The sequence below is a fragment of the Procambarus clarkii genome, chromosome 63 (genome assembly GCF_040958095.1).
Source record: "Procambarus clarkii isolate CNS0578487 chromosome 63, FALCON_Pclarkii_2.0, whole genome shotgun sequence".
Lineage (NCBI taxonomy): Eukaryota > Metazoa > Arthropoda > Malacostraca > Decapoda > Cambaridae > Procambarus > Procambarus clarkii.
The window spans coordinates 25597353-25623495 of NC_091212.1; the positions used below are offsets into that span (position 1 = coordinate 25597353).

The 26143-nt window shown below is 42.1% G+C and overlaps 2 protein-coding genes across 3 annotated transcripts in view; one reads left to right on the plus strand and one right to left on the minus strand.

Annotated features, from left to right (window-relative positions):
* LOC123769451 (uncharacterized) overlaps positions 1–5681 on the minus strand; it is an 80020-nt gene extending 74339 nt beyond the window's left edge. For both annotated transcript variants that reach the window (XM_045760559.2, XM_069308811.1), the window contains exon 1: positions 4904–5681. In XM_045760559.2, the coding sequence (XP_045616515.1) occupies positions 4904–5000 (97 nt within the window). In that variant the 5' untranslated portion in view covers positions 5001–5681. The remainder of the gene's footprint in view (positions 1–4903) is intronic.
* Positions 5682–6666: 985 nt separating this feature from the next.
* On the plus strand, positions 6667–26143 carry Uba5 (Ubiquitin-like activating enzyme 5). Its single transcript, XM_045760560.2, has 7 exons — positions 6667–6899; positions 8249–8384; positions 8516–8712; positions 9366–9552; positions 10585–10712; positions 12952–13166; positions 20298–26143. The coding sequence occupies exons 1-7, from the start codon at positions 6766–6768 to the stop codon at positions 20489–20491; spliced, it is 1191 nt and encodes a 396-aa protein (XP_045616516.2). The 5' UTR covers positions 6667–6765; the 3' UTR covers positions 20492–26143.

Here is a 26143-nt window from a genome sequence, read left to right on the forward strand (position 1 = left end):
CACGAATGTAGATACTAGTGCTTATATATAACGTCTGTATATAGTGAATAAAAGCAAAAACAGTATGGTGGGAGGAGAATGTGGGCGAGTGAGGTGTTGAGGGAGTGACTGGCTGGTGTGTGGCGGTCACTCCTCGTTACATTTTGACTCATAATAGCAACTTAGTGGTTCGTTATGGTGCACAAAACATGCAGATACTTATATATAACCTGTGTATATAGTGTAATAACCGACAAAGTATTTGTTCACTATTTGATGAACATAATTGAATCAACAATATGCACACCATATGAGGGGGGAGGAAGAGAGTTGTTCCTGTTTGGAAGAGGAGTCCCCTTCCATTATCACATCAGGTAGTGATGTTTTCTCTGGGGTACTCTCTCTCCTATGTTTTGCCTGAATACCACTAGGACCTGGTTGTGGTTCAGTGCTTGTTTGTCTCACTACAAATTTGTCAAGAGACATTTGTTTTTCCCTTCATTTTAACATTTGTCTGTAATAATGCATCACAGTGTCATCGAATAGGTTAAGGCAATGACCTACTGCAGCTTGATTTGGGCGAGTCGTTTCAGCAAAGGTTTGAAATTCTTCCCATGCTGCACACATTTTCTTAATTGTTGAGGAAGGGACATTCTGTACTCTTATTTCTGCTCTATGGTCATCCTTACATGGGTTTTCATATGTTGAGCCTTACCACTGACTTTCCTGGGACTCATGGCGTGATATATAATAATTACTTTAATGTTCAAAATGCAAAAAATCACCACAAAAGCGGAATTTCTTATAGGCGCGATCGTCACTAAGTGGGCAGCTGTAGTAAACTGAGGCAGGTCGGCCGCGTGACTGGGTACCACGCGCTCGGTCGACCCAAATGTGTACCAACAAATATCGGAAGTCAACGACACCATCGGATGTCGAGTTGCATTTTTCGATGAAATTTACATCGTAACTCGAAATTATCGTAAGTAGGGGCAATCGTATGTCGAGGTACCACTGTATAAATATATCACACTACACACTATTGAATAATATTACAGCAAAAAAACTACGAAAAATCAATCACAGACATTGAAATAATTAGGTAATTATCTCTTTGTGGCAACTCCGGCCTGACAGCTGGCGAGCAACAGACCGTCTGGGATGCATGCTGAGTCAGCACCTGTTTTTTGCCAGACTTCCCCACCCTATAGCGGGCAATATATGCCACTTACAATTTTTTTATTCTTTTTCCCATGATCAGTGAACACAAGTTAACAGGTTTAGAAGAATTTTTTTTTTTTTTTTTTTTTTTTTTTTTGGTATGCGCCTGTGGGTGACACATGCTAAATAGCCAGGTGCCATTTAAGGGTTAAAGACCTGCCTGAAATGCTATGCGTACTAGCAGCTGTACAAGAATGTAAGAACTCTTGTGTGTATATATAAATAAATAAAAATAAATAAAAATACATTTATTAAAAATACTATATATCTCTTTTTCATTATCAGTTATATAACCTGTCTCAGTTTTTAAAGGACCTATCATTTCCCTAATCTTTGTTTGATATAACTGAAAAAAACTTTAGGATTTGTCCTTGCTTGCCCTACTATGCGAACTTCATAGTTTCTTTTTGCCCTCCTTATCTCTTTTTTTTTAACATTTCTAACCAGTTGGATGAATTCTTGTTCTAAACTAACTTCCCCATTACAAATCCTTTTGTACCAAACTCTCTTTTTACCAATAAGGTTCTTCAGATCCTTTGTTATCCAGTTGGTCATTACTATTCGATCTATTCAATTTGTATGGTATACTAAGTTCCTGTGCTTCACTTAAAATACTTTTAAGTAAGTTATATTTTGAGTCAACATCGAAATCCCTTTTTACATCACCCATCGTTGGGTTCACATCTCACTCCAAGACCGCCCGCCCCCCCCCCACCAATGCCCAGGGCTTTCCAATCTATTTCAACCAAAAAATTTCTTAGGCCATTAAAATCAGCTTTTCAAAAACCTGGCACTTTAACAAAATTTTCTCCTATAAATCTATTCCATTCCATACTAAATCTGATTTCTTTGTGATCACTGTTCCCGAGCTCACTCCCTATTTCGATGTCATTTATTTGTGTTCCCTGTTAGTTAACACTAAGTCTAAAATATTATTTTCCTGCGTTGGCTCCTTAATTAATGTGTTGCTTGAGAAAGCAGTCAACAATTAATTCTAGAAAATCTTCTGCTTCATTATTCCTGGTTTTGTTAATCCAGTTTATTCCACTAAACTTACACACAGAAATCACAATAGCATGACGCATCAAATGAACAAAGCAGGCAGATTAAGGCAGCATCTGGGATGCTCTCAAACGCAGGTTCGAATCCTCATCACGGCCTTTGTGGATTTGTTTATTCCACTAAAATTAAAGTCACCCATGACACAAATACTGTTTGACCTAGATGCTCAAGATATTTCATCCCATAGATGCTTTACTTCCATTCTGTTAAATATGTGGCCTATTAAATATGTGTAAATATTTAATATTTTAAATAAATAAGTTTGGTGTCCTGTAATTCCTGTTATAAGATTTCTAGCTTTTTCGTTTAATTCTATCCAAATAGTTACTGTGTGTGGCTCAGTTTTGATTCCCTCTTTGAGACTACATTTCAAATTTTCCCTAACATATATGGCTACTTCCCCTCCTCGTCTAATATATCTGTGTGAAATACTGTAGTTTAAATCCGTTTATTTGATATTCAGCAAATAGATACGTTTTCTACATTCATCCATGTTTTAGCAAGGGCAATAATATCTATTGTTTTTGTGCAAACAAGAGCATTTAGATCTTTTATTTTGTTTCTTAGACTCCCACTGTTCGTATAATATACCCTAAGTGTATTATTATTTTGATGCCCTTCTCTTTTCCTGTTCATTTTGCTAATTTGTTTTCCCTACAAACACCTACAGTACTTTTATTACTTCCTTTCTCCATAACAAAATTATTAAGGATGGTAACAGAGTCCATTTCATGTGGTCTCCATCTCATGTTGGCCTCCAAATGCATGATAGAGCTGATAAGTTAGCCAAAGAATCTGCCTTTAAAGGAGACGTTGAGTGTAACCTTGGATTGTCAATGAGCAATCTGAGAGCAGCAGTACACCGAGAACTTCAACAAGATCTTGTAGATTTGAGGCAAAGTGAAATCGACACCAGTAATTCCATCTATCATCATACTATCATGCAAGAGGAGCCACACATCTATGGTTCATCCAATAAAATCAGCAGACTTCTAGATGTTACTACTGCTCGACTTAGACTCAGTTACAAGTATCTCTAGGAATTCTCATTATCTGCCGATGTAGACCTGACCAAATGTAAACTGTGTCAACAAAATTATTCGCACACCCTCCATCACTATGTGATGGAGTGCGAAAAGATACGTGAATTCAGAGACAATTCTATAACCAATGTATAAATGATGTGTCAATATTTCATTCAAAATGATCTGCTACCAGAAATTTTAGCCAAATATCCCCAGTTTGCTAACTGTAGGTAGTAACTAAGAGTGATTGTAACCTATCCACCGCTGCCCACTGGATGGGGGGCGGTGTGCAGGACAAACATATCAATTGTGACACTAGCTCTCCACATATGTCAGTTGCTTAATTTAGAAACTGTACTTGTGGTCGATTTTGAACCCATTGTTGATGTGACGACTTATACTGAATTTTGTAACTAGCTCATCAAGATCGTAACTTGCTTAGCTAAATGAATTGTGGGGTTCAGTCCCTGAGCCCATTATGTGCCTCTGTAACCCTTTCCACTATCACCCACAAGATGGGTATGGGGTACATAATAAATGAGCTAAACTAACTTTCTCCATATAAATAATGTTAAATAAATTAATCCATATTAATTCCCATACCACTATCTACTAACAGTTTAAACCCAAACATAACCCTCCCACCACTGGTTCCGAGTTGGCCATAACAACAACCCCAGCCTTAGAAAGATGCACCCCATCCCGAGTATACATGTCATTTCTTCCATAGAAGTATTCCCAGTTATCTACAAATGATATTGCATTTGATTTGCAATGTTTGTCAAGTCGGCAATTAACACGAAGTGCCCTCGACAACCATTCATTTCCCACTTCCTTTCTTGGAAGAATGTCACATTTGAGCGGGATTCCTCCCTTGCTCCTAACTAATTGTATGGCTGTCTTAAGCCTCTGTATCATTTCCTCACTTCTAACTCGTCCAACATCATTTCTACCTGTACCGATACATATAATGGGTTTGTTCCCATTTCCAGCCATAATATCATTCATGTTGTTAACAATATCAACAATTCCTGCTCCCGGATAGCAAATCTTTAACCTCCCCCCCCCTATCTCTTAATAAGAAGCACTTCTTGAAACCTGCAGCCAATGGATCCAACATAAGAAAAGTTAGGAATGGAAATACATACAGAAATGGTTGGATATATTTCCTACCACCTAATGCCCCTATTTATCTAGCAGTAAGTAGGTACCCAGGAGTTAAGTCAGCTTGCTGTGGGGTTGCATCCAGGGAAGGGTTAGTTATTCGACCCTGGGGAGGGAGGTGGGAGGGGGGGAATCTCAAAATAAGCCTAATGTATATATATACATTCTGTCTGCCTGTCCCCCGACACAGTGAATTATTAAATCCTCAAATTTTTGTGAATAGTGGTAGAGAATGGAATACAGTAATACAATATTTTCTTTAAAAAATAATTAGAGGGATTCCAAGTACAATTTTTGGAAGCCAGTTAGGCTTGTCCAGGTCCCTCTAGGCCAATGACTGACCTTCAACAAGATGCAACCCACAACAGCTGCCTAACTCCCAGGTACCTGTTTACTGGCAGGTGAACAGTGGCATCAGATGACAGGGGGACGTGCCCCGAGTATGGACTTACCCTGGGGCTGGCGTTGAGGACCCAGAGGAAACTCACTGACAAACTCTAGCTCGTCTCTGGGCCATATACTGGAGGTGTCTGACTTGTCATCTCCCATGACGCGTCTGATTTGTCATCTGCCATGACATCCAGCTAGCACTCCAGAACGCCACACTCCTGCGCCTCCATCTTATCTCCCTCACACGCTCCCAACTTTTCATGGACATCGGTCCAGATAAAGCAGTGTTTGTTTTCGATCTGTTGCAGTGACATCCGCCAGGAACCAATCAACGGGAAGCTTGCTTTATTCGTAGTTTCTTATTGGTTGGAAGAGAGAGTTTTTTACTGCGATCTCGTTCTTTCGTTAAATAGCCACTTGTTGATAACGTGTCAAATATAAACAGAGTTCTTTGGTTATCTTGATATGTTTTGCCAATATCTCTGCTACTGATTATAAAATACTGCATATGCTACTCAGTTTAGCTTAGTATTTAAATCTCTACGGCTGTATAAATTTAAATCTTTACGGCTTTACGGCTGTATGAAGGTACATAAAGGTAAAGATACACCTGTATTAAGTCCAACCAGGAATATAACGATTTGTATCAATTTGTTGCGAACAAAGCTTCTGCAATGATTCCCATTCTTAGTAATTATTTGATATTTAATGTAACTCGGATGTTGAAGTTTGCTTGGAGAGATATAAAGTATTTCGTACAACAAAAAAGTTCTCATTAACGGATATTAAAACCTTATCTAACTTGAATGGCGGTATAAACAATCTGTTACACGATACGACATATAAATTGTAAAATGAGAATTCATGGTCGAAATTATATGCTCGAAACAAGTGTACGAAATGATTGTATCTACTCCCATAATTTATTAATTAGGTTATAGGAGTAATTCGGGCCTCGAATCGGGATTATATGTCTTTTATATACAAATTATAATTTTGGAAAGTATAAACATAAGAATAGAGATTAAATATACGCAATATATTTTGTACAAATTATGTATACAAAAGCAGTGTTGTCATCATGGCAAAAGTGGTCAAGTTTATTAACTATTTTTTCCTGAGCGCCAGTTGGAGGTGACGTCATTACCTGAAACAAATATTTCTATTTTATTTATTTATTTATATATACAAGAAGGTACATTGGGTTTATGAGAGTACATATCATTGATGTTTTTACATTCTTGCAAATCCACTAACACATATAGCATTTCGGGCAGGTCCTTAATCTAAAAGATAATTTTAATAAGGTAATTTGTAGCAAAATTTGAAGAATATTAATTAATAGGTATGTAGCGAGTAATATACTCGTTCCAAACTCTCCTTAGCTTAATGAGATGAGTTTGTTAAATCCATTTCACTCACTAATTACAATTAATACCTCTTCCCAAATGTACAGTTCATACCTCTTCCAGAGACTTAAGGGCTGCCATTTTTTTCAGCGCCTCAGTGTGGCGATCAAGATGGGAAACGTCTGCTGCGTCCTCGGTTCCTGTTCGGAAGCAAAGATCCAAGAGATCCATAACCTTTAAAGCCTTATTATATTAACTAATGTACATTTTGTAACCTTCAAATACTTAATAAAACACGACAGGAAGGGCGTAGAAGGATAGAAGAACATAGAAACAGTATCAGAGGGGACCTAAAAATCCCCTCTGATCTAAATCTAAATCTAAATCCCCTTAAAAATCTAAATCTAATTATACTTATAGGTGAATGCTTGGATTTGATGACGTCATTATAGAGCCTCCCTCCAACGCTGAGGAAATATTGGGGATGTGCTGGCAAGAGTGGTCGAGCATCATTAACACTACCTGTCATCTGGGGTTCCTGTCACGCTGCATCCTGATCTGAGCTGCCGAGCACCATGTCCGTCCAACAACTTCAGCTGAGAATAAAGGAATTAGAGGAGGAACTGAAGCAAGCAAGACATGGAGTTGCGGCTCCGCGGGAAAAGATCGCCCAGATGTCTGGCGAGGTGGTGGACACTAATCCATACAGGTGACAGCTGATCACAGATGTAGCTTCTTTAAAGACAAATTTGAGAATGATTTAATTTTATTTTTCAGACAACACTAAATGCCAGACAATGAGAAGCACTGCAGTGGTAAAACCATTAATATGTGCTAGAAACTGGAAATACTGATGCTATACTCATTAGTCAGTCTTGCAACATCTTTAATTATTTATTATTATTCAGATGTTTAAGTGGTGTTAACCTTCTTAGCTTACAGTATTAACACGAAGATTCAATATACGTCCTAAAATTATCTGCAATATAGCACAAATATGGTGAAAGAGGCACACCACCTGGATTCCACGAGAGGTGCTGTATTTGGCAGAGTCGAGTGCCATTGTATGAGAAAAGATGTCACTTGTTGATATGTCAATGAATGAATGAAATAGGCAAAGAATTTCCTATATAGGTGCATCCAAGATCACTGCAGTGTAGTTAGCAGCATACAGATCATTAATTGGTTAGCTGATATCTTCTGAGCCCAGACCAATCACTGGCTTAATGGTACTTATTACTTTCTGAAAGCTAAGGTGAGAGTGCATGCTCACTCTATACACCTCAGGGCTGAGAGCAGAAGTGGCATCTTGCAGGATGCAACACATCTATTTTGGAGAAGAAATGTTATGTTTGTGTGGAATGGTATACAATTGTTAGGACAACAACCCTAAGGTAATTAAGGTATCCCTAACTAAGGGTAATGCTATCCACATGGTCACTCATTCAGAGCTGGTCATAACCTGGGGGACCAGGTAGCTTGCACATAATCCACTGTGTCATGCTGTTGCAGTTTTGGAAAGCCAACTGTTACTGCAAAATGCATATCACTTTCTTAAGACTAATTTCAGAAATGTTTGAATTGTGAAACCAATGTACTGTATAGTAATGTGAATATGATCAATATAGGGCCTTAGGGCGCTTCTTTTTTATAAAGGTGAATTTGGTACACTAATTGAGTGAGCTCAGTATGCCTAATAGGTTTATTGTCCTCAATACATAGCATACTATACTACATCATAAAAAAAGATAAGCATGAAATAACTAAATTTGTGTAGGGGAACATTTCTTAGCACCATTCGTCCATTTCCAGCAAAACAAATTATTCACCTATAGCATGGCATAAAACTTCAAGTATTCCTACTGTGGAATTATTTATGCATTACTGTAATCAATGTACAACATGCCTGTTTAGGTTTATGACCATAAAATGTTTTTCATGTACACTTGTCAATCATGCAATTATGTAAGGAACCTATCATATGCAGTCATACAGTATTTCTGATAACTGCATTTGTTATTTTTTATGATCTTAAATGTATGGTATTAACATTTTCAGTCGGTTAATGGCTTTAAAGCGTATGGGCATTGTAGAGGACTACGAGAAGATTAGAAGTCACACCGTGGCTGTGGTGGGCGTGGGGGGTGTTGGCAGTGTGACAGCCGAAATGCTCACTAGGTGTGGTATTGGAAAGGTGGGGACCTTGGATACAATTTTGAAAATACTTTTCAAATGAATTTTTCTGCATTTCAACTAATAATAAAAATGATTAATTTTAGCTTATTTTAATGATAATCTATTTACATGCGGATGATTTTCTTTCAGCTTTTGCTGTTTGACTACGATAAAGTGGAATTGGCGAACATGAATCGCCTCTTTTTCCAGCCACATCAAGCTGGGTTGAGCAAAGTGGAAGCAGCAGCCAACACTCTTCACTTTATCAATCCTGATGTTACTTTTGAATCTCACAATTATAATATTACTACTGTTGACAATTTTGATCACTTCATGGATAGAATAAAGTAAGTTAAAATATAAGATGATTCTACAGTACTACTCTCTAGTGTATGTAGTATATGATGAATAATTTTCATGATACATTAATATGATTTTGCAATTTTGAAAGTCTCTTGTATCGATATTTATGAAATATTCTTCAGTTTGCTTCACAATTACTTTCATATTTATGAAAATTGATTCGAGTTTGTAAATTTGTTTACCTTAGTCATTTCTAGTAGCACTGCTATAAGAAAAATATCTGTAATTTTGTTCGAAGACTGGTTATTTTTGTTATATTTGCTTTTCTTTGCCCACTTGTCTTATTCATTTCCAAATCAGACAGCCTCGAGTATTGAACTGTAACTTCTTCATACCCTACCTTATACTGTATTATTTTGATTTTTAAAAGTATTGTAAGTACATCAGTATTAGTCAAATTCATTGTCAAGATTTTAAACAAAAGTATCAAATATACTGTAGTGTCATTAGATTAGATTTTAAATGTTTGCATTTTAATGCAATATATATTTCATTATTTTGTGGGATATACATATCTTCAAATTTGTATAGTAAATGGCCACACAGTAATTACAGTAATTAAATAAAGTACAGTTTGTTTTCTTCTCTTTTTTTAATAGAGAATCATTTGATGTTCATTAGTTTTCTATCCATGCAGGACTGGTGGCATAACAGGGGGTCCAGTAGATCTTGTTTTAAGTTGTGTTGACAACTATGAGGCTAGGATGGCTGTTAACCGTGCCTGCAATGAGCTAGGCCAGACCTGGTTTGAGTCTGGGGTTGCTGAGAATGCTGTTTCTGGACACATACAGTTCCTCATTCCAGGAGAGACTGCATGCTTTGATGTAAGTATTTATGTGGACTGAGAAAACTTATATTTTTTAATTAGGTACAGTATATCCAGCAAGGGTGCATTATGGTTTTGCCAAGTTTGTTTCTTCCTGAAGGTTTCTGTTGGATATATTACAGCTCGTCCTCTCGAGTTGTCATGTCACAAAACTGATGTACTAAATTTCTGGACCTAACCAATGACCACAAATAGAAAACATGACAGCTCATCAATTTTGCAAGTTGTTATAATTTATAGTACCTGTACAACATATTTTAATGTTGAGGATTTATACATCAAAATGCAATGTGCATTTTAATGTATAAATCAAATGATTCGAGAAGACAGATTGTATATTGTCTGCACCTCATTTTATTCACTTGAAAATTAAATATTTAAGTTAGAGCAAAATGTCTGGTGACAAATGAAATAAGGTGTAAACATTCAAACAGTATATGTAGCTTTTTATGTTTATTTAATAGTCTTGGTTACAGAACCCAGATGATAGAAATGGTATGACGTTTCATTATAGATTGAGATGAGGATGCATGTTACGTGTTGTAGGTAGAGTCAGAGCTGCTAGTGGAATCAGGCAGGACGTAGGGCTGAATGTGGCCAGAGATGGAGTGCTTGTGTGAGACCTGGAGCCGAAACCCGATAGTACAGTTGGGTTTGTTCTCGGCTCACAATCGAGAATTCTGGTTTGAATCCAGAGTGGGACAGAAATGGTTGAGTGCGCTTCCTATCACCTAATGCCCCTATGCACACAGCAGTAAATAAGTATCCAGGAGTTAGTCAGCTTGCTGTGGGGTTGCATCCAGGGGGAGGGACAGTAATTCGACCCTGGGGAGGGACCTTGAAATAAGCCTAACATGTACTGTGTGTATAATATGGCTGCCTGTCCCCTGACACAAAGAATTATTTTACAGTACATAGTGTGCAAGATGTGGAATATGAATAAAGTGACTTTCTTTTACACACTATTTTCATTGTTCTCATTTGGTAAATGGGCTAGTGATGATTAATTTTTTTTTGTTTTGTTTTCCAGTGTGCACCTCCTCTGGTTGTTGCCAGCCAAATTGATGAACGCACTCTGAAGCGAGAAGGGGTGTGTGCAGCTTCCTTGCCTACAACCATGGGGATTGTTGCAGGCTTGTTAGTGCAGAATGTTCTTAAGTGAGTTTCATTCTCCTTGCTATTTTATTACATTATCAGATTGTTCAATTTTCATTGGCCTTCAACTTTACAGTATTTTTAGCTCAAGCACTTGAACTATATGGAAGCTTTGAATTCTGCCATTCTCTTCTAACTTATTATTTATTTAGAAGGTTGAGATGAGAATGTAATTAAAATGGTGAGTTCTGCTCTTTTTAAAATATGTTATTAATTTTGGTGAAGATTGTCACAAAAATATGGCTGAAGATTATAGACACCTAACCCTCAAATATGAAAATTAAAAATTTGATGATGTTTTAGTCCATCTTGGACCATTATCAATGGACCTGGACCATTATCAATGGACCTGGACCATTATCAATGGACCTGGACCATTATTAATGGTCCAGACCATTATCCAATTGTCCTGGACCATTATCAATGGTCCAGGACAGACCGAAGCATCATCAATTCTTCATTTTCATGTTTGCTGGTTAGGTTTCTAATTTTGGTGAAGAACATTTATAGGCTTGAAATTTTAAAAAATTTTGCATGGTGGCACAAGGACCATCTGCTGTATGTATATTGTTATTTATCATGTAGCCACCTCTTTGAAAAATGGTAATTTTATAATTCATTTGAGGGAGGGTAGTTGACCTGATTTATATGTTTATAAAGACCAAATATGGCTGCTTCAAAATTTCCTAACACATATGCACTGATTTCAAAGAATAATCCCAATAGTTTGGATTGCAATCCATTTACTAGAAGTGTGCAGAGATCACAGAGGAAGATACTGTACAACCTTAAACTATTAATGGTCCTTGATGATTTCCCAAGCTGTGGCATTTTTGCCATCATAGAACATGTACACTGCCTTTCACATTTATAACATAAGAATTAAAAACAATCAATCGACTCAATCTAAACACTAGACGAGAGAAGGACCCGAGGGGATATGATCACAACATAAAAAATATTGAAAATAGACTAGGTGAACAGGAACATTCTTTCCTATTGAGACAAATTCAAATAATAGAGGATGTGGTTGGAAGTTTTCAATAAAAATGAATTGTGGGGAAGTATGAAATTACCTGTACTCAGTGAGTGTGTTAACCAAGTGGAATGCACTGAAAGATGGTGTGGAAGCCATCTCCATTCATTGCTTCCAGAGTAAAAACAACAAAGAAATAGATATGTAAAGAAATTTAAACATACAGGATACAGATAGCAAGGAGAAACCCAAAAAGCTGTAGACATAAATAGGTAAATAATAAGAAGTAAGGGACATTTCCTTTTGTAGTGGGGTTGCATTTTGGTGTTAACCAACTGCATGGTACATACTTTGGTAATGTAGGTATGAAATTTTTGAATTGCTACTTAGTGACAACAAAGAGCAAGAAATCTTGCCTTTAGAAATAAGACAATTCCAGGACAGTGCAACTGCTGGTGACGAGGGATAAGTACCTGTAGTTTATTTGAATATGGAAAATATAATGGAGGTAAGCAAAGGCAAGGGTTAAGCATTGGCATGTGCCAGATGGGCACAAGGGTAAACAGAGGCATGCCCCAGATGGGCATGAGGGTAAGCAGAGGCATGTGCCAGATGGGCACGAGGATAAGCAGAGGCATGCCCCAGATGGGCATGAGGGTAAGCAGAGGCATGTGCCAGATGGGCATGAAGGTAAGCAGTGGCATGCACAAACGGGCATGAGGGTAAGTTGAGACATGTGCCAGATAGGCACAAGGGTAAGCAGAGGCATGCTCCAGACGGGCACGAGGGTAAGCAGAGCCAAGTTATCTTCATAATCCAACCCATTCTCCTGTTTAGATAGTAGTTTTTGTAGCTACAGTATGTTCACCATAATACAAAGATTGACATTCTGAGCAATTAGATAGTGGAAATTTGTACTTTTCACTTTATGGGATCGGAAAAAATTTAGATAAAATCAAACTTAAATATTCCTAGGCCAAGTATAGCACACATATGTACTATATTAGGCCCCAGATAGTGTGTATTAGGCCTAGGAAGGTTAGGTTAGTTTAGTTTGTCTTTCTAACATAAGTAGAAAATAGTTTTCTGGTTTGTCCAAGTCAGTACAGTAGTGCCGATTTCTACTTTCTAATTTCATTGTTCATGTGTATATTTTCTATGGTTCTCATCCTTACTGTAAGTTCTACCAAAACAAGAGGATGGGCTGTCATAATCATACAACCTTGAAAGTAAGCTTTTTACTAATTTAGAAATCTTATGGTTCAGGTTCCTTCTTAATTTTGGAGAAGTCTCTTATTACCTGGGTTACAATGCACTGGTGGACTTCTTCCCTGCTATGACAGTCAAGCCAAACCCACAATGTGAAGACACATGGTGTCGGAAAAAGCAAGCAGAATTTGCCGCAAAGAAAGCTTCTGAGCCTAAATTAGAGAAGCAGGAAGTGAAAGAGGAAGAAGTGATCCATGAAGATAATGAGTGGGGTAAGTAGATGTTTAAAATGGTAAATATATATTATTATTATTTTCTAAATTAATAAATATTGTGTAATTCTTGTTGGAAACAGGGCGCCTGTACTTTGGTTTATCTAGGTACTGTACTTATTTTTCTGCTTGGTAAACAGAGGTATCAGGTGAGAGGGAATGTCCCTAACCATATCTGTCCTGCCTGGGGATTGAACTTCGGTACCTTGATTGGGAGTCGAGAACATTGATCACTGTGCTACAGGCCCTATACATACATACATATGAGAAGAATATGAGTCAATCATTTTTGCTCATGCATTCATGAAAAGCTAACTTAACCCCTAATTAATAACCATTAGGCTATAAAACCAAAACCATCCTTCAAACTAGGATAAACAGGTGTTTTTCTGAATTATTCCCCACAAATTGAATACCAGTTTGGCCAGTTTGAATCCTTGCGAGAGCCTGCAACACATTTGTTCAGGATCATGGTTGGAATAAAAAACCAGCGTTGAATGTAATGAAACGCCATTTTCTGGGTGAGCCCCGGAGGCTCCCTGGAGCTTATCGGGCTAATGTATGTTATGTTAGACCGGGACATTAGCTAAGGAGTTCAGACCTACCAGGGACCAGCGCCAGAACCTGGCCCCTTCAGAGAGGTTTCAGGGAGCAATGGCCCTGGAAAACCCCATATGGTTGGGGGTTTTCCTTATCTGCCATCGACCGGGGTTAGGCACCCAGAAAGGTAGGCGTAACAAAACAAACCCCACATGGTAAGAAACTACAACAAAAACCGAACAGAGAGGTAGAAAACTCCCTACAATCCCAAGGAAACAAGCAAACAAGCAAACATCACACTTTACTGCCGCGCCGATCGTCCGCGCAGCCCTCCCCACCCCGGGAGGGGGAGGGGGGAGCCCCGGACCTACCGCGCCGGCTGCCAAGCTCCAGTTCGGAAGCTAAGCTTCAACCAACGCGAAAAAAACTCCGACCGGTGGGAGGGAGGGTTTCCAGGGAGCCTCCGGGGCTCACCCAGAAAATGGCGTTTCATTACATTCAACGCTGGTTTTCTGTGGGGAGCCCCTACGGCTCCCTGGAGCTTCATACCCAAAGAGAAGGAAAAGAAAGGGCTAACCCGGGAGGCGGCCGCCACAAACTCTGCAACGCAAAGCCAAGACAACCGGTCGCAAACCTGCGACCCAAGGCAACAAGAACGCCCAAGAACAGACGCACATATGGATGGGCGGCCAAAAACCTGTGCGACCCACAATTCCCTGCGCCCGAAATGAGCCCGAGACGTCACCAACACAGCAGCAATTGCTGCAAACGTCTGAACAGCACGGGCGCAAAGACAGACCGCAGGAAGAAGGAAAACACTGCGGACGACCCGGGAGACCCGAGCCCTGAAAACAGGGAACGAAGGAACCGGATCAACCACAGCGCATCCCCAGGCATGGTACGCCGGCAACAGCAAAAAGCACAACTGGACAACACAGGACGCACCCCCCGGCCAAACCAAACAAGTACCAATACCCCAAGAACCCCTCCGGAAAGCAGCCGTCTCGACCGTCGCCAGGACAGAGAAAGGCTGCACATCAATAAAGCTACCACCAGTACCAAAGAGGAGGAAACTGAAACTGAAGGGGCTACCACAAACTGAGGGGAAGAGAAGAAGGCACCCTGAACAAGGACCAGGATGGCTCAGGCGACTCATGAGCAGGCCGGAGGGGAAACAAAACGCGAGAAAACGTAATAAACGTCATACAGTCTCCAAGACGAAGCTCGCAGGTGGGACACCGTCAACAAAGCCACCTGAACACCATAAGATGGCGATACCTGCGTCAAAATACCAGACGCGAAGAGCCAAAGAGAAGGCCGAACCAGTCACGGACAGGACCGATTTGGCCTGCTGAAAGAGGCGAAGCCTCAGGAAAAACGCCCCGGGTACGGACACCTATCAAGCAGCGTCTGAAAAGAAGGCCGGGCCGGCCACCGTGGAACCATAAGGACTGTTCTCGTGGGAATGGGCTGCAACCGAGCCAGAACCCGAAGCAACAGCTGGACCGGGAGAAGAGGTACAGGTACCCCCCACCTCGACCAGGCCTGCCGAAAGCCTCCACCGTGAAGTCCTCGCAGGTGGGAAGGGCGCCACAAAACGGGCGACGGCTAGACCACGCCGACCCGAAGACGTCCATGGCCAGGAGTCCATAAGCCCAACAGAGCCAACAAAACGAATCGGCGACGACTGGCCAACCCACGAAGAGGAATGAACCGAGACAGCTGTCCACCAGGACGCAGGACACACCCCGGACACGAACCACACGGTTAACCAAACCCCCTGTGGTTCCGGCAAGAACCACCAGAGAACAGTCCAAACAGAGCTGAATGGTAGAGTACCTAGTGACCCAAACCCTCCGAAGCGCAAACCAGACAGCCATGAACACCCGAACCGGGCTGTGAGCCCGACGGACAGACAGACTCCATCAACCTCGGCCGACCTGGTGAGCACTGGTCACAAAGCCCCAGCCGAGAGACGACCCGTCCGTGAACACATCGGGCGAAGGCTCGGGGAGCTGCCTAGGCACGGAATCCCGAAAACCCCAAAGAGGAAGCTGGTGACGCAGCACCAACACCAGAACCCCAGAGGAACCCAAGGAATGCAAGAGGCGGAAGTGGAGTCTCCGTAGGAACCAACCGACGCCGGAGCCAAACCCGACTCCGCGGGCAGACAAGCACGCCGAAGTGCAAACTCCCGCACAACCGCCCAAGCAACCGCTGAGCAACCCGGGACCCCCTCCTGAACAGCCAAAGGCGGGACCACAGCCACAGTAACACTTCTGGAGGGAAGACAATGAGGGGCCCAAGAGCCTGAAACAAGGCCCAGGTCCGAACCCGGGACGGAAACAGAAGGTAAAACCTCCAGATCACCAGGAAACCAAACCCAGCGATCTGGAAAGAACCATCCCCTGGCGAGCAGACAAGCGGACTGACTGGGAGCCCACTCCAGCCAGTCGTCGAGGTAGGCCAGACACCGAATCTCAGACGCAGACAGGGCACTAAGATCCGGTAAAGATGCAAAGAGTATACAAAGTGCCCTTCACAAAATAGGGAATGCAATAAAAACAGCAAACCTGAAGCCCCACCACCAAAGCATTGTATGACAATCATATTAAGACATTATGACATATGACAATCATTATATGACAATATGACAATTATAATCAAAGCATTATATGACAAAGAGTGCTGGGAAGACGGGACACCACGAGAGTAGCTCTCATCCTGTAACTACACTTAGGTAAGTACACATAGGTAATTACCAACCGTGCTAGCCCCAGAAAAACTGGAGAGGAACGTGCCAAGATGTGACCTGGAGGTCCAGGTCCACCATCCATGCACCCGGCCCTAACAGAATCCGAACAGGAGACAACAGTCCTCCGAGCAGGGCAGAGGATCCAGGGCGCAGACGGAAGTAGTCCAGAAGAACTGCAGACGGGAAAAGCTCATGACTGCAAAGAGCAAACGGGAAGCCCAGAAGGATGGGGCGGATCGACCACGCCCCACGCACCCACGAAGAGGAAATGACGAAGCGCAGGGAAGAAGCCCACCCCGCCAGCTCTGAACCCCCCCCCCAAGGGGGAGAAGCCGTCCACCGACGCCAGCAGAGGCCGGAAGACAACCCAAAGCGCCCACCAACAGCGGGACCAAGCAAGAGGCAAGAGAGCAAGCTGCTCCCCCAGCGCCCAGTCAACAGAGAAGGGAACAGAACCCCTTCAGAAAGAAAAAGTACACTACCGAAGTCATGAGGAGAGACTACGGGAATGAAACCACACTTCGCTGGAAGAGGAAGTTTGGGGAGACCTGATCACCACATACAAGATACCCAAGGGAATCGACAGGGTTGAGAAGGACAGGCTATGTAACACAAGGGGCACATGCACTAGGGGACACAGGTGGAAACTGAGTACCCAAAAGAGCCACAGATAGAATTAAAGTTTTTTTTTTTTTTTTTTTTTTTTTTTTTTGAGTGTCAGAATGGGAACGGGAAAGCACTAAGTAATGTGGCGACTCCTCACACAAGTAACGAGGCTGACCCCCATACAATGTCACATGTAGACATGACAGAGCCCAAGAGGCACAGGAACCGATACACCTGTTGACGGACGGTTGAGAGGCAGGACCAAGGAGCCAGAGCTCAACCCCCACAAGCACAACTAGGTGAGGACATATATTGTAAAAGCACAAGCCGCCGACTAGTGGCAAAGAGCACTACGTCGGCCAGGCAAAGAAGGCACAAAACTGCATCAAAAGGCCCACCTCGACAGCAAAACCACAAAGTCCCAGCAACAAAGTCCCACAACCACAAAGTCCCAGCAACAAAGTCCCACAACATGTGCCAAGACCCAAAAAGCTCAGTCTGCAAGCCAGGAAGACCCCGGAACCCCAAAAGGCAGAACCGGGTCACACGAGGAAACAAAGTCCCCTGAACCCACAAAAGGGGGCCCAAGAGGAAGAAACCTCCAGAACGAAACCAAGGAACCCAAAGGAACCCAGAATCGAACCAGGGGGAGCCCAAACCACCACATTTGCCGGCGGAGAACACCACTAAAAGGCAAAGCACAGACCCCAGCAGAACGCCCTGGGAAAACGGTCCCAACAGACCGAAAACCGAGGGGCAAGGTGTGGGAGCAAGCATACCAGCCAGGGGCACTGAGCCTAAACCCAGAGGCTCAGACCCAAAATCAACACCCAAACGTTCCCAGAGGAACAGGCAACGGCAAGAAAACACCAGAAAAACAAAGAAACGACAACAGGAGAACAAAAACCCTGCAAAGTTTTCGAAAACTCACCAGAGACGCTCGCTCGCACACCCAGACGCATGTAAACAAACCGCAACGCCGCCCTGGTGGCCACGCCGGGAAACCGGCAGACGAAAATGGCCGCCAGCAGGGGCTGTGACTGACGCTTAATACACAAAAACACGCCAGCAAATGTGGGAAGCTAGCAGACTGGAAGGGCGAAAAACGACGCCCAACAGCAGAAAAACCGCTGAAGGGGCAAAACCGCCCCAGAACTGCTAGCAGGCAACCCCCACAGCCCCGGGAACCAACAACAGAGGCCCCGGGGCAGAGCCGTCCTCCAAGCCCTCCGCCCTTAAAGAAAAGCAAGAGCCCATGGGAAAGGCAACAAGAAAGGGCCGCTGGTAAGACCCAAAAGCCTTGGCAGGAGGCACAGGCTCAAACCTCCGTCCCCAACCCGAACGGGGCAGCCCCCGAAAACCGCCCGAGTCTCTGCCGCAACTAAACCCCGCCCCGACCCCGAAACCCGCAGACGGTCCGGAGCCGGGAACATGGAGAGAAAGGGGCAAGCAGCACCTAACCAAACGGGGCGGCCATGGGGCATTCGAGTGGGAAACCAACCTAGCATGTTGCAGCAACCTAACCTAGCTTGCAACACGGATGCCGCCTGTACTCTGAACAGTAATAACATCAGGAGAGTACTGGAGAACAAGCAGAGAATCACTCGCAAGACTCCGGGTCAAGGTGTCAGTGACCCAACAGGCAGCATGACGGAGGTAAAAATGGCGACTGTCACCAGGAGACAAGGGAACAGCAACCAACGATCCCGTTCAAGACGGGTTGGAACCCGGAAGACACATTCAATGGTCCCCCGAGCCCAGACAGGGGTTTCCAGGGCCCGTAGGGTAACAACTACGGGAAGCCCGGGCAAGGTGTTGCTAACCGGTTAAGAAACCCAAACATAACAAGAGGGTAGATTATAGCACTGAAAACCCCTGAGACGTGTACAAGCACGGGGGCCTAGCAGAGGGCCGCCAAACACTACCAGTGGAACTATAACCACCTTAGGCAGACCCCCCACCAGGCAAGAAAATGAAAAACAAAAGAAAAACCCCGCAAAAGTACACCGTCTCCAGAGGCAACAGAAACCGGCCGCCGCTTAGGTGGCAGGCTGCGCAACACCTTGACGCCCTAACCAGCACAATACCAATCCCTACCCAGGGCCAAACAAGGGCCCCAAGCCCCAGCTGGCCCCAAGGGCGAGGCAAATGCCGAGCAGCAAGAACCTCTACGGGAATGGTTCCCGAACGCCCCAGGGAAGATAACCCTGTTACGCAAGGGCAGTACTCACAGGGCGCTTAGGGAAGTCAGCCACTAAGCACATGCAGCCCCGGCACTGATGAAGTACTCCTGGCCACCGCACACCACAACACACGGCAGTGAACGCCACACAAGGCAAACACCGCCTAGGAAACTGAGGCCAGAGAAGCGTCAATCCCGGTTGACATTAGCGAACGAACTGGAGCTTGGCAGCCGGCGCGGTAGGTCCGGGGCTCCCCCCTCCCCCTCCCGGGGTGGGGAGGGCTGCGCGGACGATCGGCGCGGCAGTAAAGTGTGATGTTTGCTTGTTTGCTTGTTTCCTTGGGATTGTAGGGAGTTTTCTACCTCTCTGTTCGGTTTTTGTTGTAGTTTCTTACCATGTGGGGTTTGTTTTGTTACGCCTACCTTTCTGGGTGCCTAACCCCGGTCGATGGCAGATAAGGAAAACCCCCAACCATATGGGGTTTTCCAGGGCCATTGCTCCCTGAAACCTCTCTGAAGGGGCCAGGTTCTGGCGCTGGTCCCTGGTAGGTCTGAACTCCTTAGCTAATGTCCCGGTCTAACATAACATACATTAGCCCGATAAGCTCCAGGGAGCCGTAGGGGCTCCCCACAGAAAATATAGTTTCTAATGTAAATTATAAAGTATGTTCATGTTGTACTAAAGCAGTTTGACTTAAGCTAGGCCTATTTGAGTATACAGTACTGTATTTTCAAGTTTATCTTAAATTGATGAATAATTTCTAAGACAAAAAAAAAGATGCTTCAGAGAATTTGGTTTTCAATTAGGCAACATGAGTCCTGAAAATTATACTAGAGTATAATGTTCAGTAAATTTGAATCTAAGAGGGTATCCTATTATTGGGTTGGATTTTATAGCCAGTTGATAGAGAGATTTTGTGTGTGAAATTAAATGTTTATCCAACATTAAGCATTATGCTCATAATCTACCTTATTTATAAAATAAAAGGAGCTGATATTAATACTGTACATATTAAGTGACTTGACAGAAATACACATTATGTTGCAGGTATCTGTTTGGTTGATGATGCAACACCAGATGAAGCTGTAAGTTCAGCATCAATACAGATGCCTTTTCTGGCACAAGGTATCACTTTGGCATATGAGAGACCTGCCCCAGCTGCTAATGAGGTTGAAAGCAAAGTAACAGATACTGATGACACAAGCCTTGATGATCTTATGGCACAAATGAAAGCTCTCTAAATTAGTTAATAAATAGGCAGTGGTTATGATTTTAGGTTGTAAATTAAACAATTTTGATAAGTGGCTTTCAGCAAGAATTTTTTCTTCTGAATATTATATTTAAATCAAATTATTTTTTTATGAAACTTCATTGATATTTTGAGTTAATGCAAATTGTGACAATATACATGGTTCAGTATTTAGGAATAAAATTTCAGTACAGTATTTAGAAATTAAAACTTAATAGAAAAAATCTGTTGGCTTGTACTGCAAAATCTGAAAAGAACTGCAGACTTGTATAATTTTTTCAGGAACTAATATAAAAGGACAAATTCTCTCATGTGTTAAATGAGAAAAAACAACTCCAGTGCAATTGCTTCAATAGATAGATTTTATGCTGGACTCAACTCTCACGAATCTGAAATCTCGTGCCAACAACATTAGCTATTTTCCTGCTGTTGATGATCTTGGCTGCTACTAATTATTTTATGGCCATAATTATGTCTTAGTTATAGAACATACTTTTGCATATAACTGTACAATACGTGTAATTTTATATATCACATAATTGGAAAAGGCATATTCTTAAATATTTTTTGGTCTTTGTTTAATGGTAACCTGTTTCCAAAGCAAAACACCGCTTTGCAGGTTTTGGTTTTTCTTCAATAATTGTAAGAGTGTTCTCAACTGACAGAGATCATGTCAGCTGCATCTAGAGATTTGCAAAAGCACTTTCTGTTCAGTCACTCTGTACATTACATTGTACATTACAATGAAATTTTGTTCCTGAAAAGTAAATGAATGATGATACTCCTGATGAATATTGTTTCCTGTATGAATGGTCTTAAGTATATTAAATTATAGTTCAGAAAGCCATATATGTAAATAATAGTTATTTATTTGTTTATTAGCGTATTACTGGAAATGATTTCACTTGATTCTCAGAAATATTGGAAACGTGTAATCTAGGCTTGTCTGTTTTGGGTATTATAACATTCCAGCTGCTTAGTTCTTCGGTGATTTTGCACTGTCCCTTTACTGATGCATGCTGTGATGACTTGATCCATTCTCTATAATACAACTCACATATACAGTATGTTTTTCTTTTTTCTTTAGGTGATACTGTAGACTATAGTATTTTTTATTGCATAAATTATAGTACAGTACTGTATTGCTAAGTTTACCATTGTTGATCACCCTCATATCTTTATGACTGGTAACTAAGTTTATTAAAATAGTCTTAAGATTTTTTTCAGTAATTGGTTAAACTATTAATTATAATTTTATTTAGCATATTTTTACCTTTTTATATTAGAAAGTATTTGTATTTAAGATATTGTAATGTTTTATATTTGGACACTAAACATATATTGTACAGTAATGCTGTAGTGTCATATACAGTACTGTACTGTATTTCAGATTGTAATTAAGACCAATTCATAGACAGTTGCTGCACTTTGCAGTACTGTATTAAATTATATTCATACAATATTCCAATTCTTGTATTATTTGCACTGGATCTGAGGTAATGCTGTACATTTGGTCTCCCATTATCAGGGGACGGGAAGCCTGTTAGGCTTATTGAGGTTCCTCTAGGGTAATGATTCACTTCCCTAGGAATCAGCTCACAACAGTTGACTAACTCTAAGTTATCTTTTACTGCTAGGTGAACAGAGGCATCAAGTGTAAGGAAATGTGCCCAAGTGTCACACCTACCCAGAAATTGTATTCGGGTTCAACCGGTTGTGAATTGACTGTGTTAATCATTGCGCTACACGAAATGTAGGTTGGAGAGACGAGGCAAGGTTAGTTGATTAGTGTTTGTTGTGGTTGCAATTTCAAGACTGCTAAGGAGTTTCATCTCAATGATAGCACTTTATAAAAATGGGGTGGTGTTATCTTCGCTTTAGTAATATTTGTATATTACTTCAAAATTGAAATGCCTCTTCACAGATGTGTGTGCAAATTATTCATATCTCATTCAGTGTTATAAATTGCTTTTAACCGTTTAATGGATTTAAACAGAACTTCTTTTAATATAGCAATTCATGGGTGTATGGCCGCGAGTTTTTCAATTGACTCAAATACATGTAATGGATTCACTTGTAAATAGATATATTTAGGAGAGAATTAAGGAAAGTTGCCATAGTTGACTACCAAAGGCACATCACAAATGTGTGCATGGCTGTAGCACACTTTATAAAAGAGATTATTAAGTTGGGAGGCACATTCAAAGGCTGGTTCCTTTTTACTGCTAAAGACAGCCTGCTTTACAGACGAGGTAATCACCAAGAAAGCTTGGTCTTTGGCTATGCTTCAGAGTAAAAAAAATTATATACACACAAGGGCTGTACTATAACTTTGAGCAGAGTTTGGACGTTCTTTTACGATAGAACTGTAGAAATCTTGCAACTTACACTTGGAGATGGGAAGGCCAGAAATCTATTCAACTTTATTTTACATCTGGACTCACTTGATTGGATAACAGTTGAATGATGAAAATAAAATGTGTTTTTCACCCCTATTCTGGTGAAATGAGTCTTGACTTATTTTATGCCTTTTTAAAAGTTGGAATGATGAAAAAAATCATTATTATAATTATCCCTTTATTTTTTGTTTTCTGGGGGGAGCTCCTACGGCTCCCTGGAGCTATCCCGGCTGAATGGATATGTATAACTCTGGCATCAGTCAAGGTGCATGGAGTTCTTGCCTACCGGGGACCACGAGCCAGAACCTGGCCCCCCTCAGAGAGGCACGAGAAGCAATGGCCTATAGAAATCCCCTGTGGTTGAGAGCATTCTGTGTCTGCCATTGACCAGGACAGGCACCCCAAAACAAACCCCTATTCTGGTGAAAAGATTGCTACCGAAAGCCAAACGAACTCCAGACAGTTCGAGCGAAAGACAGAACTCTCTCAAACAAAAATAGCAAACTAGCATGACGTCATCACGTCACCGTGCTGCCGTCTGCGCACCCCCCCCCCCTCCCGAGGAGGGGGAAGGGGGGCCCCAGGCCCTCCGTGCCGGCTATCCAACTGGCAGTTCTTGAGTGATATGTTCTTTGCCGCTCTTGGTTGGGGTGCGTCTTTGCTCGGTGTCCGATCCTGCGGGTTTTCCCGCGGCTCCGCCTCTCTTGCAGGTCGGTCCAGCCCTGTACCGCCTGGTTCGTTCTTCCCCTCAAGTCTTCGCGTCTCGGGTTTTGTTTTGTCTCGGGTTCTCATCCCTTGTGTGGGTGCTGGTGGTTTCATTGTTGATCTCCCACCTGCATGCATAGTCTCGGCGGCAGTGGGTAGCTCATGGAGGTCCTTCTAGTTTTCCTATCACTGCATAGGTGTACTACAATCTCTGATAGGGTTGTCTTATCCTTCCCTTTGGGGTTGTTCCGGGACTGTCATTTGGTGCCGAGTGCTGTTGCCTCGTCTCAGACGGCGCTGATGTGTCTACTCCCGCTTGCGTTCAGTCTTGCTGTTCCTTCTGCTCCGTTCCGCTAGCTGTTTGGTTTGTTTTTTCACCTCCGGCCTGCTTTTGCACTTCTGGTGCTGTCCTGGTCGTTGATCCTGGGGTGGTTTATCTTCTCCTCGGTTTTCGTGGCCCTTTCGGTTCTGGTGTTTTTTTTTGCTACTTTGGTCCTGGTGGTTGGTTATTCTTTTGCTGCAGTCCCCTTCTTTTTTGGTGTGGTTTGGGTCTGCTGTTTTCCTTTGGGGCCCTTGGGTTGCGGCTTGGTTGTTCGGGCTGGGGGTGCTTCGTGTGTTGTTTGGTTGCGGCTTGGTTCTTCGGGCTGGGGGTGCTTCGTGTGTTGTTTGGTTGCGGCTCTTTGCTGTTTTTTACACGTTGTGGCCTCTGGGGCCATGGGCGCGTTTTGCTTTGCCTGGGTTCCCTTCCTTCCTTGCTGTTCAGGGGTTAGGGTCTCCCGGAGTCGGCTGCAGGGTCCTTTGGTTTGGCCTGTGATTTTTTGTTTTTGGTTTGGGCGCGTTGCGTATGCCTCCCGGTTCCTTCCCTCTTTTTCCTTATCTTTGGTGAGGTGGCTCCAGGGAGCCGTAGGGGCTCCCCCAGAAAACCAGCGTTGAATGTAATGAAATGCCATTTTCTGGGCGAGTCCCGAAGGCTCCCTGGCATCCCTCCCTCCCGGTCGGTGGTGTTTTTTGCGTATTTTGACATCCAGCCTAAGAACTGCCAGTTGGATAGCCGGCGCGGAGGGTCTGGGGCTCCCCCTTCCCCTTCCCGGGGAGGGGGGGGGGGGTTGCGCAGATGGCAGCACGACGACGTGATGAAGTCATGCTAGTTTGCAATTTTTGTTTGGGGAGTTTCTGTCCACTCGTTCGGCTTTCGGTAGCAATCTTTTCACCAGAATAGGGGTTTGTTTTGGGGCGCCAACCTTTCTGGGTGCCTGTCCTGGTCGATGGCAGACATAGAATGCTCCCAACCACAGGGGGGTTTCTATAGGCCATTGCTCCTCGTGCCTCTTTGAGAGGGGCCAGGTTCTGCCTCGTGGTTCCCGGTAGGCAAGAACTCCATGCACCTTGACTAATGCCAGAAAGTTATACTGTACATATCCATTCAGCTTGGATAGCTCCGGGGAGCCTCTGGGACTCGCCCAGAAAATGGTGTTTCATTACATTCAACACTGTTTTTTTGTGGGGTTATTTTTCTTGACTTGATTTCAACACATATTGACCTGCAAATTTCACATATTTGAGTACGAATGCCAAACAATGTTTATTATAACATACAATTACATTAATGAATTTAAACTACCTTTATTCATTGTTGATAACTTCAACATCAGTTATCTCTGAAACTAGAGTTTCAACTTTGAGTGGCTTCTAAATTTCTAGTTTTTGACCGATTCTCACTATTTTGACATATTGTGTGCTCGGCTGTCTGTTCTACAATCCCTTTATAATGGATTTTTCATAAACTTTATACATTTGGAGTTAAAAAAAATTTGGGTCTAAATTTGCCGCATATTTCAAATGCGGCAAATTTAGATTCCCTATTGATGATTTTCAATATTCTTTGAATAGATTCTCTAAATTTCCCTATTGACAATTTTTTTTACAGTAAACTGTACTGAAAAACCTATATTCTAATTTGATGAAAATGAAGATCATATGCTATTCTGAGAGAATAATAACAAATAAATGAACAATTGGTAATAGTTCATATTTTTTATTCTGAATTGAAAATCTGAAGTTTTCAATATTCAATTTTAAAATTAATTTTGGTTCTCCTGTTTTTCAAGTTATGCTGTGATCATTTAGAAAAAGTTGGAGCACTTGCATAGTTGATTGTGCCAAAAAAATTGGAAGGTGTTTGTGCAAGTTTTAAAATCTTACGTTAAATTATTTTGCCAAATCATATATGTATGTATTGCATGGTCTAAGGGTTAATGCAATGACAGTAATATATGGCACAGTGCTGTACCTTATAAAATTTATTTTGTAATGGTCAGTACAGTATGATTATGAATTTCAGGCAAGTCATTGCAAACGATTTTCAACTATTAAGTACAGTATTATGTATTGAATAAACTTCTCCATTAGAAAATAACATACAGTATAAGAAAATGTTATCGTAATCATTTTGATTCCCCAAAAGTTATCAGTTTCCAGCTGCTAGATTAAATATGGAAGCTAGAAGGCTTTGTATGTGTTTGAATAAAGCTTAAATTTGA

Coding starts and splice junctions, on each gene's coding strand:
- Uba5 (XM_045760560.2), top strand. CDS start 6,766: ATGTCCGTCCAACAACTTCAGCTGAGAATAAAGGAATTAGAGGAGGAA. Junction 8,385..8,515: donor CTAGGTGTGGTATTGGAAAG/GTGGGGACCTTG, acceptor ATTTTCTTTCAG/CTTTTGCTGTTTGACTACGA. Junction 8,713..9,365: donor CACTTCATGGATAGAATAAA/GTAAGTTAAAAT, acceptor CTATCCATGCAG/GACTGGTGGCATAACAGGGG.